Source organism: Ixodes scapularis, unplaced genomic scaffold, assembly GCF_016920785.2.
Source record: "Ixodes scapularis isolate PalLabHiFi unplaced genomic scaffold, ASM1692078v2 PGA_scaffold2__306_contigs__length_199485367, whole genome shotgun sequence".
Taxonomy (NCBI): Eukaryota; Metazoa; Arthropoda; class Arachnida; order Ixodida; family Ixodidae; genus Ixodes; species Ixodes scapularis.
Genome location: NW_024609857.1, coordinates 164,560,080 through 164,574,537, shown reverse-complemented (window position 1 = coordinate 164,574,537; position 14,458 = coordinate 164,560,080). Strand labels below are relative to the sequence as shown.

Here is a 14,458-nt window from a genome sequence, read left to right as displayed (position 1 = left end):
TGTCGGCGACTACGAAAAAGAAAGCTCTGGGAAAGACAATAGCAGTGCCTCTGAATACGCACCGTAGATGGATCGCACGCGACATTGTGGGCTCATTACGAGCTTATGACAAAATAAAACTATTCGGTGGTGCAAAACAAATGCGTGCCATGGAAAGTGCGCGCCCAGCCGCAGGGCCACCACTATGGCTGCCGACGCGACGTCGATGCGAGCCATGCAATGCTTTCAGCAAACCTCTGCACCAGTCTGTCGTTGCCTACTAGAGTCACTGTCTGGTGCACTCTTTTTAGTACCACTACCACAAAATACAGTCCCCCACCCTCATCATATCGAGGAGTGGCCATGTCAATGCCCCAAAATATTGCCTATCAAGCAAGAAATTCAAGCAAGAAATCTAGTTGCACTGTGAGAAACCCATCGAAGATGACCAAGCAACGTGCAAATAAAGATATCATTTTGTCTGCACCTTGCTTGGGAATCTAAACAGACCGGGTTCCCTGTTCCGAATCTCGTACCACCCAGCCACGACCAGACATAAGCGCGCCACCCCAAAGCGGGGTTCCCCTTACCGTCGTCGGCGGCCAAGGAAGAAAGGCGCTCGTAACCCGTAAGTAGTAATTTATTGAAGCGCGGACTTCAGCTTGTCCATTATCCGGCCCCACTTGCTGGTGGGAATGACCAGGATCTTGCGAATCTGCGTCATTTCGGCGTCGTCCTCTTTCCAGTCGCCCGCGACCGCAGTGTCCGTCTCTGTCGTCACGCTGTACTCGAACTGCAACTCGGCCTCTTCCTCGAACAGCTCTTCTTCGGCGTTGGCGAAGATCGCGCCTTGCTCGTTCCCCGAGGGCCGATACTGTTTACAGATGAGCAAGAGGTGCGAGAAGTCGAACTTTTTGCCGGCGCCCTTTGCGGACTCGACGTCGCGCGTTAGCGAGTCGTACAGCGGGACCGCGATCCGCGGCGGGATATTTACAAAGCGCTCACTCAAGATCAGGCCGAGCTGGCACTTATCGGCCGCGAAGTACTCGTCAAACTTGGACAGCAGCCCGCTGGCCGAAGTGCGGCAGTGGTCGCGCAGCATGGAAACGATCTGTCCGACGCATTCGCGCTGCTTCATCTCGGTGACGTTCACGACGCTCATGACGCCGAAGACGCCGTCCTCTGTGTCTTCCATGCTTTCTTCTTCGTCCTCCATCTCGTCGTCGCATTGTTTGATGACGCTCGACACGAAGTTTTGCTCCAAGATGAGGTTGGTGAGATCGGTGAGGTTGACACGTGCCTTGAGGAACAACTGCTGCATGAGGCGCTTGATGCCGTGGAAGTCCGAGTCGTCCGGAGTGCGAGCCTCGAAGTCGACGTTCACTTCGGTGTCAATGAATTCATCTTCCTCCGAGTCACTGTTGTTGTTTGAGTGGTCGGATCCTTCGCTTTCTTCCTCGTTGGAGAGCTGCTTTCGCCGCTTCGACATCGCCATTTTTTGTTTGGAGATTCGATGGATCACGGTTGTTGGCAGGCTTACGTAGAGCACTATATAGCTCCTTCGGAGCAGAGTAGCGCAATCTAGAACGCCGCCTCTCGGCGAGTAGTGGCGAACGCCCGGAGGTTCCAACTGCGGTCAGAAATGCATGGAGAACGTGAGAAAATCGTTGTTTCTTCAGTATTGTGGGGATGTACGGAATGGCAATCGTTTTTGACATAATAATGGAACATTTTGGAATAATTTTCGCTAAGTTTTGTGCCCCGCAAGGACGTGACTTTTTTTTAAAAATTCCCCGAGCGGCATCATGCAGCAGACGACACAGCGACGTCACACCATTCACGTGACCCGCTCCGGCCAACCCGAAAAGCCCATCTCCGCTGCGAGCAAAAATCGTCTGCTTCAAACGCCATTGACTTGAAAATAGCCTTCTCAAAATTTGCACACGCATCCGATATTATTAAAACTTTGATAAAATGTTTAGTGCTTTACTAAATTCACGACAGACTAGTTTTGAAAAGTGTGAACTCGGCGTTCATTTTTTAATCAGCCATGTTGAGTCGATCTCCATGTATTCTCCCATAGGGCTGGCCGCCTCCTGGAACCCTTAGTACCACGTGACTCGCGCCGATCCGCTCTGTCGGCCATGTTGTCGGCAAAACACGGAGTTCAAAGGATTGCGCTACTCTGCTCCGTAGTAGAGCACTATATAGCTCCTACGGAGCAGAGTAGCGCAATCCTTTGAACCCCGTGTTTTGCCGACAACATGGCCGACAGAGCGGCTCGGCGCGAGTCACGTGGTACTCAGGGTTCCAGGAGGCGGCCCGCCCTATGGGAGAATACATGGAGATCGACATAACACGGCTGATTAAAAAACTAACGGCGAGTCCACATTTTTCAAAACTAGCCTGTCGTGAAGTTAGTAAAGCGCTAAACACTTTATCAAAGTTTTAATAATATCGGATGCGTGTGCAAATTTTGAGAACGCAATTTCCAAGGCAATGGCGTTTGAAGCAGACGATTGTTGCTCGCAGCGGAGATGGGCGTTTCGGGTTGGCCGGAGCGGGTCACGTGAATGGTATGACGTCGCCGTGTCGTCTGCTGCATGATGCCGCTCAGGCAATTTTTTTAAAAAAGTTACGTCCTTGTATGGCACAAAAGTTATCGCATATTATTCTAAAATGTTTCATTATTATGTCAAAAATTATTTCCATTCCGCACATCCCCACAAAACTGAAGAAACGACGATTTTCTCACGTTCTCCATGCATTTCTGACCACAGTTGGAACCTCCGGGCGTTCGCCGCCAGTCGCCGAGAGACGGCGTTCTAGATTGCGCTACTCTGCTCCGAAGGAGCTATATAGTGCTCTACTCCGTAGGAGCTCTAGGCTTACGCACAGTGTGTGCGCGCCTTCCGCTCGCGCATTTGGGCTTTCATCACTTTATACAAAGATTTAAATATATATTATTTATATTCATCCGTAGAGTCACTAATAACACTGCACGTTTCTCAAACACAGTATAAAAGAGCTAGAGTCAATTATTTTCGTTGGTGTAATCAAATATTCGCCACTGCTCCTGCCAGCTCCTGCTCGCAACCGCTAGGTTTCGCACCAGTCGGATTCAGAAGCACAAAATGGCGGAAAGCAATGACTTGTCAGCCTCTCAGACAGAAAAACTACTTCAGTTTCAGGTAAATTAGTACCGTTTTCTCTTTGACAGGTCACAAAGTTAACGCGCAGATCACGACGTATCGAAGTCTCAAATTGTTTTGCCGAAATAAGTTGCCTTTCGTGCGAAACGGGCACTGTTGCTTCCGTCCGCCCTCCTCAAAGTATACGCATTTATGCGGACAAACGTTCCGATTTGAAAACGGTCTTTTGGTTCACGAGCACACATGTCAGCGTCTGAGCTGAAATAAAGACAGCTTAGAGTCCCACCCACGCTTTTCGACTCGTGGCACACTTTTAAGTGACGCTAGCGCATGGGGCCTACTGTAAACAAGATAGCAGCCGGATCTACTTCAGCCACGAACTTTCGGTCTTTTGAAATTGTGCTCCCTTATCCGTAAGCTCGTTGAACTGACCCTTTCGATATTTCAAACCGTGACTCACCCCGTTTCGTTGCAGGACTTGACGCGGATAGAGGACCTGGATAGGTGTCGCGAAATATTGAACCGACACAACTGGGATTTGGAGGTAGGTGACGCCGCCTGCACGCGACGCGCGAGGCGATCTGCCAGGGTGTCGTTTCGCTGGATTTAGTGCGCCGCTTAAACCCTTTCAGGTTGCGGTCCAAGATACGCTGAACATTCAGGAAGGTTCTCCATCCGTGTACAGACCGCCGTCTAGTCGACAACCGCCCGTCGTGGTGGATCACGCCGACCAGAGGTATGAACGACCAGGGTGGCAACTAGGCTAGTGGAAATTGCTTAGTCACCACACTGACCCGTACAAAAACTGCGGCTTTGACGGTGGATTGGGATGGAGGCTTTGCTCGGTACCTTTGTGGTGCCATAACGCTGTGGCCCATCTGGTAAAGTCACCACTCGAAGAAATTGGCACGAGTGATTGACGGCCGGAACGGTGAAATCATCGCACGTTGCGCCGCGTTGTCGCGAATTGACCACGCATTGTCGCGAATAGACCAGGGTGTGACATCTGACCAATTGCGCCATTTTGATGCAAACCCAATTTTCTGCGCCTAGTTGGGCCAAAAACGCGAAATTAGTCAAAATTGCGCCACTGCGCCAAAGTAACTCAAAAACTAAAAATAAAGTTTGTGGCGACACTAGATTTAGCGGAAAACAAGAACTTGGTTGGCAACGTTCAATCTCGTCATAGTAATGTACACGGCACGGGTTCAGGGTGGTGCAAGCAACCGCCAGATTTGAAGATTTCAGCTGTAGTACCCTTCTATACTTATGATACGTGGTCCTTTCCCGATTTTCGTACTACTTTCCGCTGTCATTTGTGACTGCATGCTAAAGGTGCGCTGTCACACGGTCTCGCTGTCTTTCCACGGGAGGTATGACGCACAGGCTATCAAGATGAGCAAACCTAAGTACTTCTTTCATTTTGAGAGTAAGCCTTTTCTTAAAAGTGCTATTGAGCGCCTCCATTGTATAATTGCTCATTCGTGTCCGTAATCTCGTCAAAATGCACGGTGCCGTCGCCGTGAGTACTTTCGGTTATCACACACGTGCTTCCAGTGCGTGAGCAATCGAGTGAATCGGTCACACACCCGTATTTAGCGTGCATGTGGTGCTCATAGTTTTTCTACCACTTCGTTATTTACCTTGTGACTCGCTTTGGTGGGGAGTTTTTTTCTATCTGCACGTGCTTTCTACGAGCGTCCGATCGATGTCTGGTTCATGCTCTGTTCATGCTCTCGAATCACCGGTTTAAAAAGTTTTACACTACAATTGCGCTTTGGCACCAGTTTGTATAAGCTTGAGGTACCTGGTGCCCACCTAACTTTGCAGCAAGCCTGTGTTTCTTGTCCTCATCTATGCGCTTAAAACTCGCGTTTGCCTTCTCAGTTGTTGTTTTTCTTTCATATTTTATTTCGGTGCATATCGGCACTGATGACTTATTAGAACAAGGGCGGACAAAAATAATTATTAAAAAATAAAAATCTGACTTGTGTGATTTATATCAGATTTTTATGATTTAAATTGCTGATAAGCTGCTCTAACATTTTTTGCTCCTAATCTGCTCCAAACTGTGGACTTTTGTGCTTGGAAGTTGCTCCAAAATGCATAAATTGCTGCTCCAAAACGAGAATTTTGTGCTCCTGGGCTGCTTCAAAATCCAGATTTTTGTGCTCCAAAAATTGCTGCAAAACTTGTTTGACCTGTCTCACCCCTGATAGACCAACGAGAGCGGTTGAGCCGTTCCCAGCTTTCAGTTCCGGGTGTGCTTGGTCAGGTGGTCATTGTCATTCTTTTTACAACATCGAGGCTGCCATCTATGATCCCTGTTAGTTCAGCGCCTTAAAAACCTCTAGTGACGCTAAGACGGTGAGTGTAAAATAAGATATCACCGCTGTCAACGAGTGAGCACAAAGAGATTCCATTCGCACAGTTGTGTATGGTTGGCGAAAACCTCTGGGCAGAGCAGCGGCATTCCGAAATCACACTTCTACGACAGCTGCTGTCTGTCAACTCTCCCCGTGCCACAAAGATGGCACATACCAGGAAATCTCGTGTTGGCATGACTGCAATGCCACGTGTTGCCCTTTTGTCAGCCCAAAAATCGCTTGTTTGTGCTAATCTCTTAGTGTCGTCCTTGTGTTGCATCTGTACTGGTAAGGTGATGGCTTCACAGCTTGACTTAGGCTAGGAAACAAGGCATGGGAAGTGCCGGTTGAGATAAAGGAGGTCGGTGGTAGCGACTGTGAACTGCAACGTGGATGCTACTTGGATAGTGCAGCAGATATGGCTGCCGAGGCAAAGGTATCGAAAGAGTTAATTGCAGTGGTGCCATGTGCCACTGTTATTGGTGCTTTTTCATAATTTCTAAGAGCCAGCTTGAAGGGGTGCTGACACCTCATTATACATCTCTAATATCTCGAATGAATATAAAAAGTAGTAAATCCTCCTCCCCCCCCCCCCCCCCCCCCCCCCCAAAAAAAAAAAAAAAAAAAAAATATTCAGTTGTATGAAAAAAAAATTTAGTTTTATAAAAAAAAACATAGCATGCAAATGTACTTATAGTGTTGTCCTCTTCTCTTAATACTTTTATCAGTTACATAAAAAATTTAAAATTTTTTGTAAATATTTTATGTTACTAACAGCACACTCTATAATTCATGGCCTTTACTTTGTACAAGCTGAGGGGACATCATTTTTTTATATGCCTACTGGTCACATTTAACTGAAAAAAAAAAAAAAAAAAAAAATTTTAAGCTATTTTTGTTTTATGTGTGTGATGAGATATTTGCATAATTATGGTGAATTTCAGTGGTAAATTCGGATTGGTTTCTAAGATCTGGGAGGGAGGAGAACAGCCGCTACGTGACACCCGTTCCAAATCGACAAGCGGATAATGGAGTGGCATCTTTTGAGCTACCTGCCGGAGACTGCCTGTTTTTCAAAATGGAAGCTGCTTGAGCTTGCTCAAACTTAAGCCGACTGAAATCTCCGACAGCGAATTGCTACTATCACTGTCCACCGGCAGAAGAAACGTGCGACACCGGTCGAGCGCATCATGCAAACCATGAAGTCCACGTTTATAGGTCCGCCTTCGCCACCTTGCCAAACATTTCAACCGCCCTGGAACGGCGGCGGGACACGCACAGTGGTCGCTAGTTGTGGAGCTCCGATTGCTAATAAGACTATCACTTGCTCGGTCATTGACAAGTCTGTCGCTTCACTGCACAAGGAAACACGGGTGGCATGCAGTGTATCAATCAGTTCAGGCAAAATGGACATGCCTAACTTTGCGTCTGATTCCTTCAGATTATCGGTTGTCTTTCCCTTTCTCGCTCTTCTTGGGATTGCAGATGTCGGTGCTTACGATTTGCCACGCTCCAGTCCTCCCTCTGCATCCCCTGAATTTCACTATTTGCTGATGACTGTGTCCTATACAGCGAAGTAACCAATAACCTTGAATCAAGACAGTTACAAAATGATGTTAATGCAGTGTCGCTTTGGTGCGAATTATGGTTGGTGCAATTAAACTCAGCTAAATGTAAATCTATGCACATAATTAGATGTACAACAGTATCTGCATATTATAATATTAAAGGAATTGCATTACAGTCGGTCTCAGAGTATAAGTACCTTGGTGTTCATATCACGTCTGATCTAACATGGAAACATCACATATCTAACGTAACGAACAATGCAAATTGCATGTTGGGATACTTGAAGAGAAATTTCTCATTGGCACCCAATCATTAAAGGTGATACTGTACAAAACACTAGTACAACCAAAGCTAGAGTATGCGTCATCCATTTGGAACCCTGGTCAACCTTCAGTAATTGCATCACTTGAAGCTATACAGAACAGATTGGTACGTTTCATTTGCTCTGTCATTGAACTGCGAGTGTATCATTAATCAAGGCTCACCTTTCACTTCCACATCTCTTAGTACGCAGAAAAATCGCTCGTTTAAGCCTATTTCCCAAAATTTATTACACTAACGTTAGACTGTGAGAAAGGCTTTTTGTACTTCCTTTCTATGTTTCATCAGGAGTCGATCATCAACATAAAGTTGGCATCCCTTATTCAAATTGAAATGCTTTTTACCTTTTTTTTTTTCTACCGTGCACATCCCATGAATGGAACCACCTTCCTGCCCCCATTGTATCAACTGTTGATGGTGCTCTTTTCAAAAAGGTGTTGATTGGTCTCTTTACTTGATTTTGTTAATCGTAATGTTTATCGATTTTCCCACGTGAGTTTTTCACTAGCAACTCATTGTTTGCCCACTCCCCCTCTGTAATGCTTTATTCCCTAAGGGTAATAAATGGAGTGAAAATGAAATGGCAGCAGTATACGAGACGCAATGCACACGCCGCACATACTGCCCGTCACCACCTGCGTAAACAACCGACTGACCAACTGGACCAGATTTGACATACTCGGCCCGCGATGCGCATGCGCAGTGGTGGGCTGCTGTCGACTTCCGGGGAGATCTGTTGATGTTGCTGGGGTGGTCGCGGCGTAGTCGGGAGCACTCCACGGAGCTGGTACTGTCACGAATCTGCTAGTGGAAGGCGACCATCTTGAGCCGGATATGCCCGCGGAAGATGTGCGCTCCAAATCTGCAAGCGGAATTCACCATTATAGATTGGGTGCCAGCAGCTCTCAGAGATTTGGAAGCTAAACATTATTTTTATGCCTATTTTTCTTAGGTCTAACACGTAAAGGGAAGCTGAAGGTTGTCTTCAAAAAAACAAGTTAGAGGTGAATTCCAGAGTATTTTTATCCCGGTAAGCTAAGTATCAGATTCGTTTTCCCCGCAGATGTAACCAAACGTGAGAAAACAAAAAATCTCTGGCCAGTCGTTACGTTGTACTAGGATCTTTCGGCCGCCAAGCACGTGTTGCTCATGTGGGCAGCGCGTGTGATTGCGAGCTTGTCAGGTATGGACCAACACGCTGTTTACAAACAAGCCTGCGTTTGCCCACACCAGGTGTGGGCACTGTGCAAGCGCATGAACCAGATCCGCGTGAGGTGAAGCTTCTGCGCATGCGCGGTGGTGACAACAGCGCTACCGCAGAGATGTGACGTCAAAGCCGCGTATTGGTCTATATTCCCCCGCACTGACACCAGTCGTGGCGTCTTTTTTTTCACCTTTTTAAAATAGCAAGAGTGCGCTTGTCTAGGTTTGATAAGCGCTGAAGATGCGCGAAAGCGGAGATTCCTAAAGCTCCTGATGGGACGTCACGCTCTGGAAAGGAGGGGCTTCAGCGGTACTTTGAAAATGATTTTCTGCAGCCTCCATGCACCAAATAAAAAAATAATCTCGATATTTGTGGTCCTGGATGCCACATGAAAATGATTTGAGTGTTTTTTTTCTCAAATGTAGAACTGCTTCAGTTTTCCTTTAAATCTTGGGCCTATATAAAATAGGAATTTCTTTTTTGAAGCATATTTATGCTGACTTCCTGTCCTTTTTATGGTATTTTCTAGGTTTTTCTACTCCGTGCAGAGCTGGAGACCCAATGGCCTGTTGGGATGGGGCAAATTCATCATCACATTTCCACTCTCTTTCCTCTACAACTCGCTCCTCGGCATCATCAAGTTTGCATGTGAGTGGCTCCCAAGCGTTTTGGGGGCTCGTCTCTTTAGAGAGGGAAGGATCTGCGAACCCCAGTGGACAGACCCCAGTCCTGGCCGAGCAGTTGCGTGCAATCCATCTAGGTCTGAACGCAACTCTCCCACCATTGAACCGTATCCTAACTCCTTGACTGATTACCTACTGTTTCAATGCATTTGCATGTTGCTTATTTCATATCCAGTATTGTCACAGTTGAAGGCGACGAGGCGACAAATAATGAACTGAAAACAAACTTGTGCCGGTTACAAAAAAAGGAAGAACGCACATCGAGACGGCAGCAGAAGCGACTGTGCGTCGGTGTCACAGCTGGCTATTGCCAGAATGAATCAGTGAAAATGAATCGGCAACGCCGCGCTTGGCTCCTGATTTACTAAGCTCATCATCTCAAACATTCGACCTAGAATGTTGGGGAATGAGCTAAGGCGAGACTGACAGGGCAGAGTCACTCCGGCTTTCTTTTTCTCTCGGTGTAAGAGTATTAGAGTAAACACGAATCTTCTAGATGTACTGGGAAGCGTTCCTTCTCGGTTATGCACGCGGCATTATTAAGCGAATCGGACCGATCAGACTTAAAGGTGTACTCGAGTACTTTTAGTAGAAGCTTGTTTTTGATCGCGTGCCATTTGTTGGGCTTCAGTCAATAAAACTGACCAGTTCCAGAGGGCGCGACGTCCTAGTGAACTCTCAGCGATAGAAATGCACGGGCACTATTTACTCCTGGGTGTGCCGTCATCAGGTCCCCACCACCTCCCTAAAATTTGACCGTTGAAGGCGTGGAGATTTTGAACATTACTGTTATTGCTTTTTTTTACGCGCATTGTGCATTGTATTTTGACAAAAATGTTGAATCTTTGGGCGTAGGAGATATAATACGTCAATTATTGTTTGAAAACACCGTCCGTCAGCACCCCCTGGTGTCGATTCCAAGGTGCAAAAGGGGGGCTTGCCACAATCTTTGATTAAACGGTAAATAGGGAAATTGGCTCCCCATGAATGCAATTTCGGGTTCGTTAGGATGCTTAGAGCCCGTAGATTGAAGGCCCGTTCACACTGTTGTGACCTCTTAAAACTGGGTTTCTTGAAACCTCTTACAACGAGAGGACACACTGGCACCATCTATTGGGTAGCAGTGTATACTTGGCGGTCCAGCATATTTTCTATTTCTCTCGCGCAATATTTTTTCTTTCTTTGCTCGAAAAACTTTTTTCAACGTTATAAACGAGCCTTTCTTATAGGTATTACGCACATTTGACCTCGGAAATCCCGCTAAACCTTCGCTCTTGTGAAATGCAGTTCCAGGGTCACCGCATAGATGGCGCCAGCGTGCCAGTGTGTTCACTGGCCCTAAGAAATTTTAACAGGTTTTAACAAGTCTCGTCTCTCTCGGTCGTACCCGGTTGCAAGAGAATGTGAACGAGCCTTAAATTATCGCCATAAATAGACAATCTCAGATTCCACTTGAGTGCCCCCTTAACCCTTTAACGGTCGAGGTTATTTCCCAAAAAATTATTTTAGTGGCCGGGTTTTGTTCCAAAAAGAATAGCATAAATAAGGGTCCATGCCCAGGTTTTTTTTCTTAATTATCTAGCTTGAGTAGCTACAGGGCTTGCAAGTTGTTTAGGTTTAGAAGCATCGAATGTAAAAATTGAAGGAAAAAAAGTTGTCACCTATCTTCCATTCGGTTTTGTTTCGGTGCGTCTGCTTCCGTGACATTCCAGCGGTCTCAAGGTTCAAACTGGAGGTACTTTACTGAGCTTCTCCATTGGATGATAAGCTCTCACCCTCCAAATTCAGTTCTGAGAAACGTTAAAAGTCTGAATTGGAGTCTGAATTGCTCCAGTTGCTGCTGCCACGAGAGTAGCCGACATGCAAAGCGACCGTCTCTCGCGTATGGCGGTGCACATGGCGTCTAATTTCAGAAGTATAAATAGCCCCAGCAAAGCGAAACACTGCGAATTTAATGTTAGAGCAACACCTTGCATGGTGCGCATGGTTTTGTGTTTAGATGGGCATTTTCAAGCGTGTAATTGCCACCGTACACGTTCGGCGACGACCTTCAAGGGTTAAACCCGGTTCACAAAGTCCCGTTTTCTTTTGTTATCTTATGTTACGAAAGCTGGCGTGCAAGTCACATGAACATCTCTGCTTCATATTAGGCGTGGCTGCCAGTTCAAAGAGATGGTCTGGCACGCAACATTGGAGACACTAATGTTTTGGTAACTTACCAGTCTGTTAAGAAAACGTAAGATTTGGCTGTGTGAGCCAGCGTTTACACTGTTGGTGTTGCGAACACGGAATAGCGATCAAGAATGCCACACGACTCTCTAAACTCGTTTGTAATTCTGGCGTGCTGAGTAAGAACCCAACAGTCGAAACATATTTCTAGTCCTGTTATAGAATATAGATGTGTGAATTAATGCGGCTTGTTTATCTACATATTAACTGCAGAATGTGTTATGTAGCAGGCTCCTAGCAGTTTCTGCTAACGTGGGCATCACAATAGTGCTACGTCAGCATTTGGTTGGCGCAGCACTTTTTTTTTAAATGTGCGTTGGCACGGGATGGGAAGCATGTGGTTTGGAAGCAAGTGGGAAACTCGAAATAGCCAGTTGTAAGCTGGGGTGTGCGACCGCAAGATATGCAAACTTTGCATTCCACTCTCTACGGAGCACTAGCTCTGGCAGGACTTCCTTTCAGAGACGCTACGCACGGCGATAATTGTGCCATCGAGGCATAAGACGCGTAACAGGTTCCTGCGCGTCACCGCAAAGCACCTTACAATAAATTCAGCGTTGCCGGTACACCGCTAGAATAGTCTGGCAAGAGGGCAGATTTTAATTCCTACTTTATTTTATTTGAAATACTGCAAACCTTGCAGTGTATGCAGGAGGGAAAAATAAGGGTATACATCACAAAATATTGTCTTGCACTCAAACAATCTAACTGAGCAATTCATTCACCTGGATTTCAAATAACTGAGAACTACAACAATTCACAACTTGTTTGTGTCAGATCTTCTCACTCAATTGTATGACTAAAGGGGTCTGTACTGCTGTTCCCATGCGGAGCTTGCTTATCTAATGTTATCTAATGTTTGGTTCTTAGTTTTCGGTTAATTCAAACTGAATTGACTGGTCCCATCAAATTTAGATTAATTAATCTACTGTATTAGAGTCCAATACTTTCTCTAGCAACGAATGCCCTGCTTATGAACAAAGCCTGTGTAGCTGCTTCGTGAAGCATAAAGCAGAAGCCTACGCCATGATGGAGAGAAACCAGGGTCCTTGAAACTAATTACTTTTCTTTTTCTTTCCAGGGAGCTTAGTACGCCCTGATGCAAGGAGAAGTGAGTTCATATTTGCTTCCGTGTATTTCCATCTATTCCCTCATACATGCATATTTACTTGCATTTCGGGACCTGTCAACTTATTCTGTTTTTCCTCCTTGGCCATTTGCGTGCTCTGTCGCGGAGCTTTAGGCCTAAGAATAAGCTTGTTTCCAGAGTAATTTATTAACTGGTAGCCCTACAGTGGTTGTTCTGCCAACTAACCGGCTGATGCATTCAAATTTTCAATATTTATTATGCCGGAAACAATAATGAGGTAAACGTAGGCATTTCTGAAAAGTTTTAAGCTTAATGTTTCCTTATACACCTTTGCCAGTGGGATCCCAGCTTAACCTCGAACGGTGCGCCGAGGTGAGGCAGACCTACTCTCCAGCCAGGACGTTTGCTGCTTGTCGTACAATGTTGCCAGGCATCTCTTGCAAAGGAAAAACATATATCTTAAAACGTTTTTAGCACGCACTATGTGGCTGTTTTCATCCCACTTAAACCCAAAAACAAAATAGAAACGCATCCAAAGAATGCAAACGGGAAGGACGTCAAGAGCCGCACGGCTGGCTTCCACGACGTGCTGGAACAGGCTGCGATCGTTAGAAAGTCAGTTTCAACCCTTAAACTTGCCCCCTCTTAAAATATTTGACGCTACGATTGTGTGTGGATACCTTTCCCTGCGTTCTGAAGAAGTAAGTACATTGCTAACACTGGCCATCGGCGATGCTGCTTCTTGTCCTCGCGCTTCCCAATAACATGGCCCTAGCCCACCACAATATGGCAGCTCACAGGAGCCTTTTTTGCAATTGTCTTTCCCAACTCTCTCTTCTTTGTCGTGCACAACAAACTTGGTTCTGCTGTCGTTCTGCTGTCAGCTGTCCTTGCTTTCTTTCTTTTGGTCTGTCTGTTATGCATTCTCTTGCGATTTGATCGCAGCCATTCTGTGCACAAAAAGAGCACAAGCTTGCGCCACATTCTTTGCCGAGATCAAGACTTCTGGTTAACATAGCTACTCTGTACACAGTTGTGACAGATCCCCTGGCGGATGTGATGAACTTCATCGAAGGCTACGAGACCAGGTACGGGTCCAACCATCCCGTGTTCTACCAGGGAACCTACAGCCAGGTAAGGGACATGAACTGATTTCTCCGAGTCTCTAGTGGCCACAGATCTATGAGTCGGACGATTTAGTACTTTCGGGATTCTGTAGTCGGGTGCGGGGGGAGGCATGCAGGTGCTCCGACTAACTTCCTTTCAAATCCCCCCCCCCCCCCCCCCCGTGCGGCAACATCCAAAAAAGTGAATTGAACCTTCAAGGGTTCGAGAAAGACTTCCTTCGACTTGTGCTAGCTGTTGTTGGTTCCGTTTTTGTTTGTTTTCTTTGGCTGTTTCCCGTTTGTGAAACTTTAGCTGTTCTTGATTCAGGAAGCCCAGTTTAGAAATACCCTCATCAAATAAAGGTTTTGTACGCCAACACTGTTGAAAAACAAGTCTACGTTTGCTGGGGACTGTGTGTGCAGAAACCAGATCCGCGTCAAGGGATGGGTCTGCAAATGCGCCTCTTCGACAACAGTGCCGCCGCAGCTGGGTGGCGTCGGAGCCGCGCGTTGGTGTATATGAGGTTCATTACGCAAGTTGGGAGGAAATTCAGCACACTCATGACTCCTTGTCATCAAAAGATTGTTTTACTGCTTTTCTAAAAAAAAAAAAAAAACATTCCATAAATTTGAGTGCATTGTGAGTGAGCAAGTTTAACTTTCTCCTTTAGCAACAGTGCTGGTGGCACGTAAACAACACTATACTCATGTTCACTTCAAGGACCATAGTAAAAAAAAGTCTGGCTCTTTGTGGATACT

At 46.2% G+C, this 14,458-nt stretch overlaps 2 protein-coding genes across 2 annotated transcripts in view; one reads left to right on the top strand and one right to left on the bottom strand.

Annotated features, from left to right (window-relative positions):
- Positions 1-601: 601 nt before the first annotated feature.
- Positions 602-1,523, bottom strand: LOC8039336 (BRCA2 and CDKN1A-interacting protein). The gene has a single exon (XM_029994545.4). It carries the CDS (start codon positions 1,472-1,474, stop codon positions 620-622), a length of 855 nt encoding a protein of 284 aa, XP_029850405.2. The 5' UTR covers positions 1,475-1,523; the 3' UTR covers positions 602-619.
- A 1,455-nt stretch (positions 1,524-2,978) lies between these two features.
- Positions 2,979-14,458, top strand: part of LOC8039337 (FAS-associated factor 2) — a 31,887-nt gene continuing 20,407 nt past the window's right edge. The window contains exons 1-6 of the mRNA XM_029994543.4: positions 2,979-3,170; positions 3,607-3,675; positions 3,764-3,867; positions 9,121-9,239; positions 12,585-12,614; positions 13,627-13,727. Of these exons, the coding sequence (XP_029850403.3) occupies positions 3,114-3,170; positions 3,607-3,675; positions 3,764-3,867; positions 9,121-9,239; positions 12,585-12,614; positions 13,627-13,727 (480 nt within the window). The 5' untranslated portion in view covers positions 2,979-3,113. The remainder of the gene's footprint in view (positions 3,171-3,606; positions 3,676-3,763; positions 3,868-9,120; positions 9,240-12,584; positions 12,615-13,626; positions 13,728-14,458) is intronic.

Excerpts from the sequence above, each read along its gene's own strand:
- LOC8039336 (XM_029994545.4), bottom strand. The coding sequence starts at position 1,474 with ATGGCGATGTCGAAGCGGCGAAAGCAGCTCTCCAACGAGGAAGAAAGC.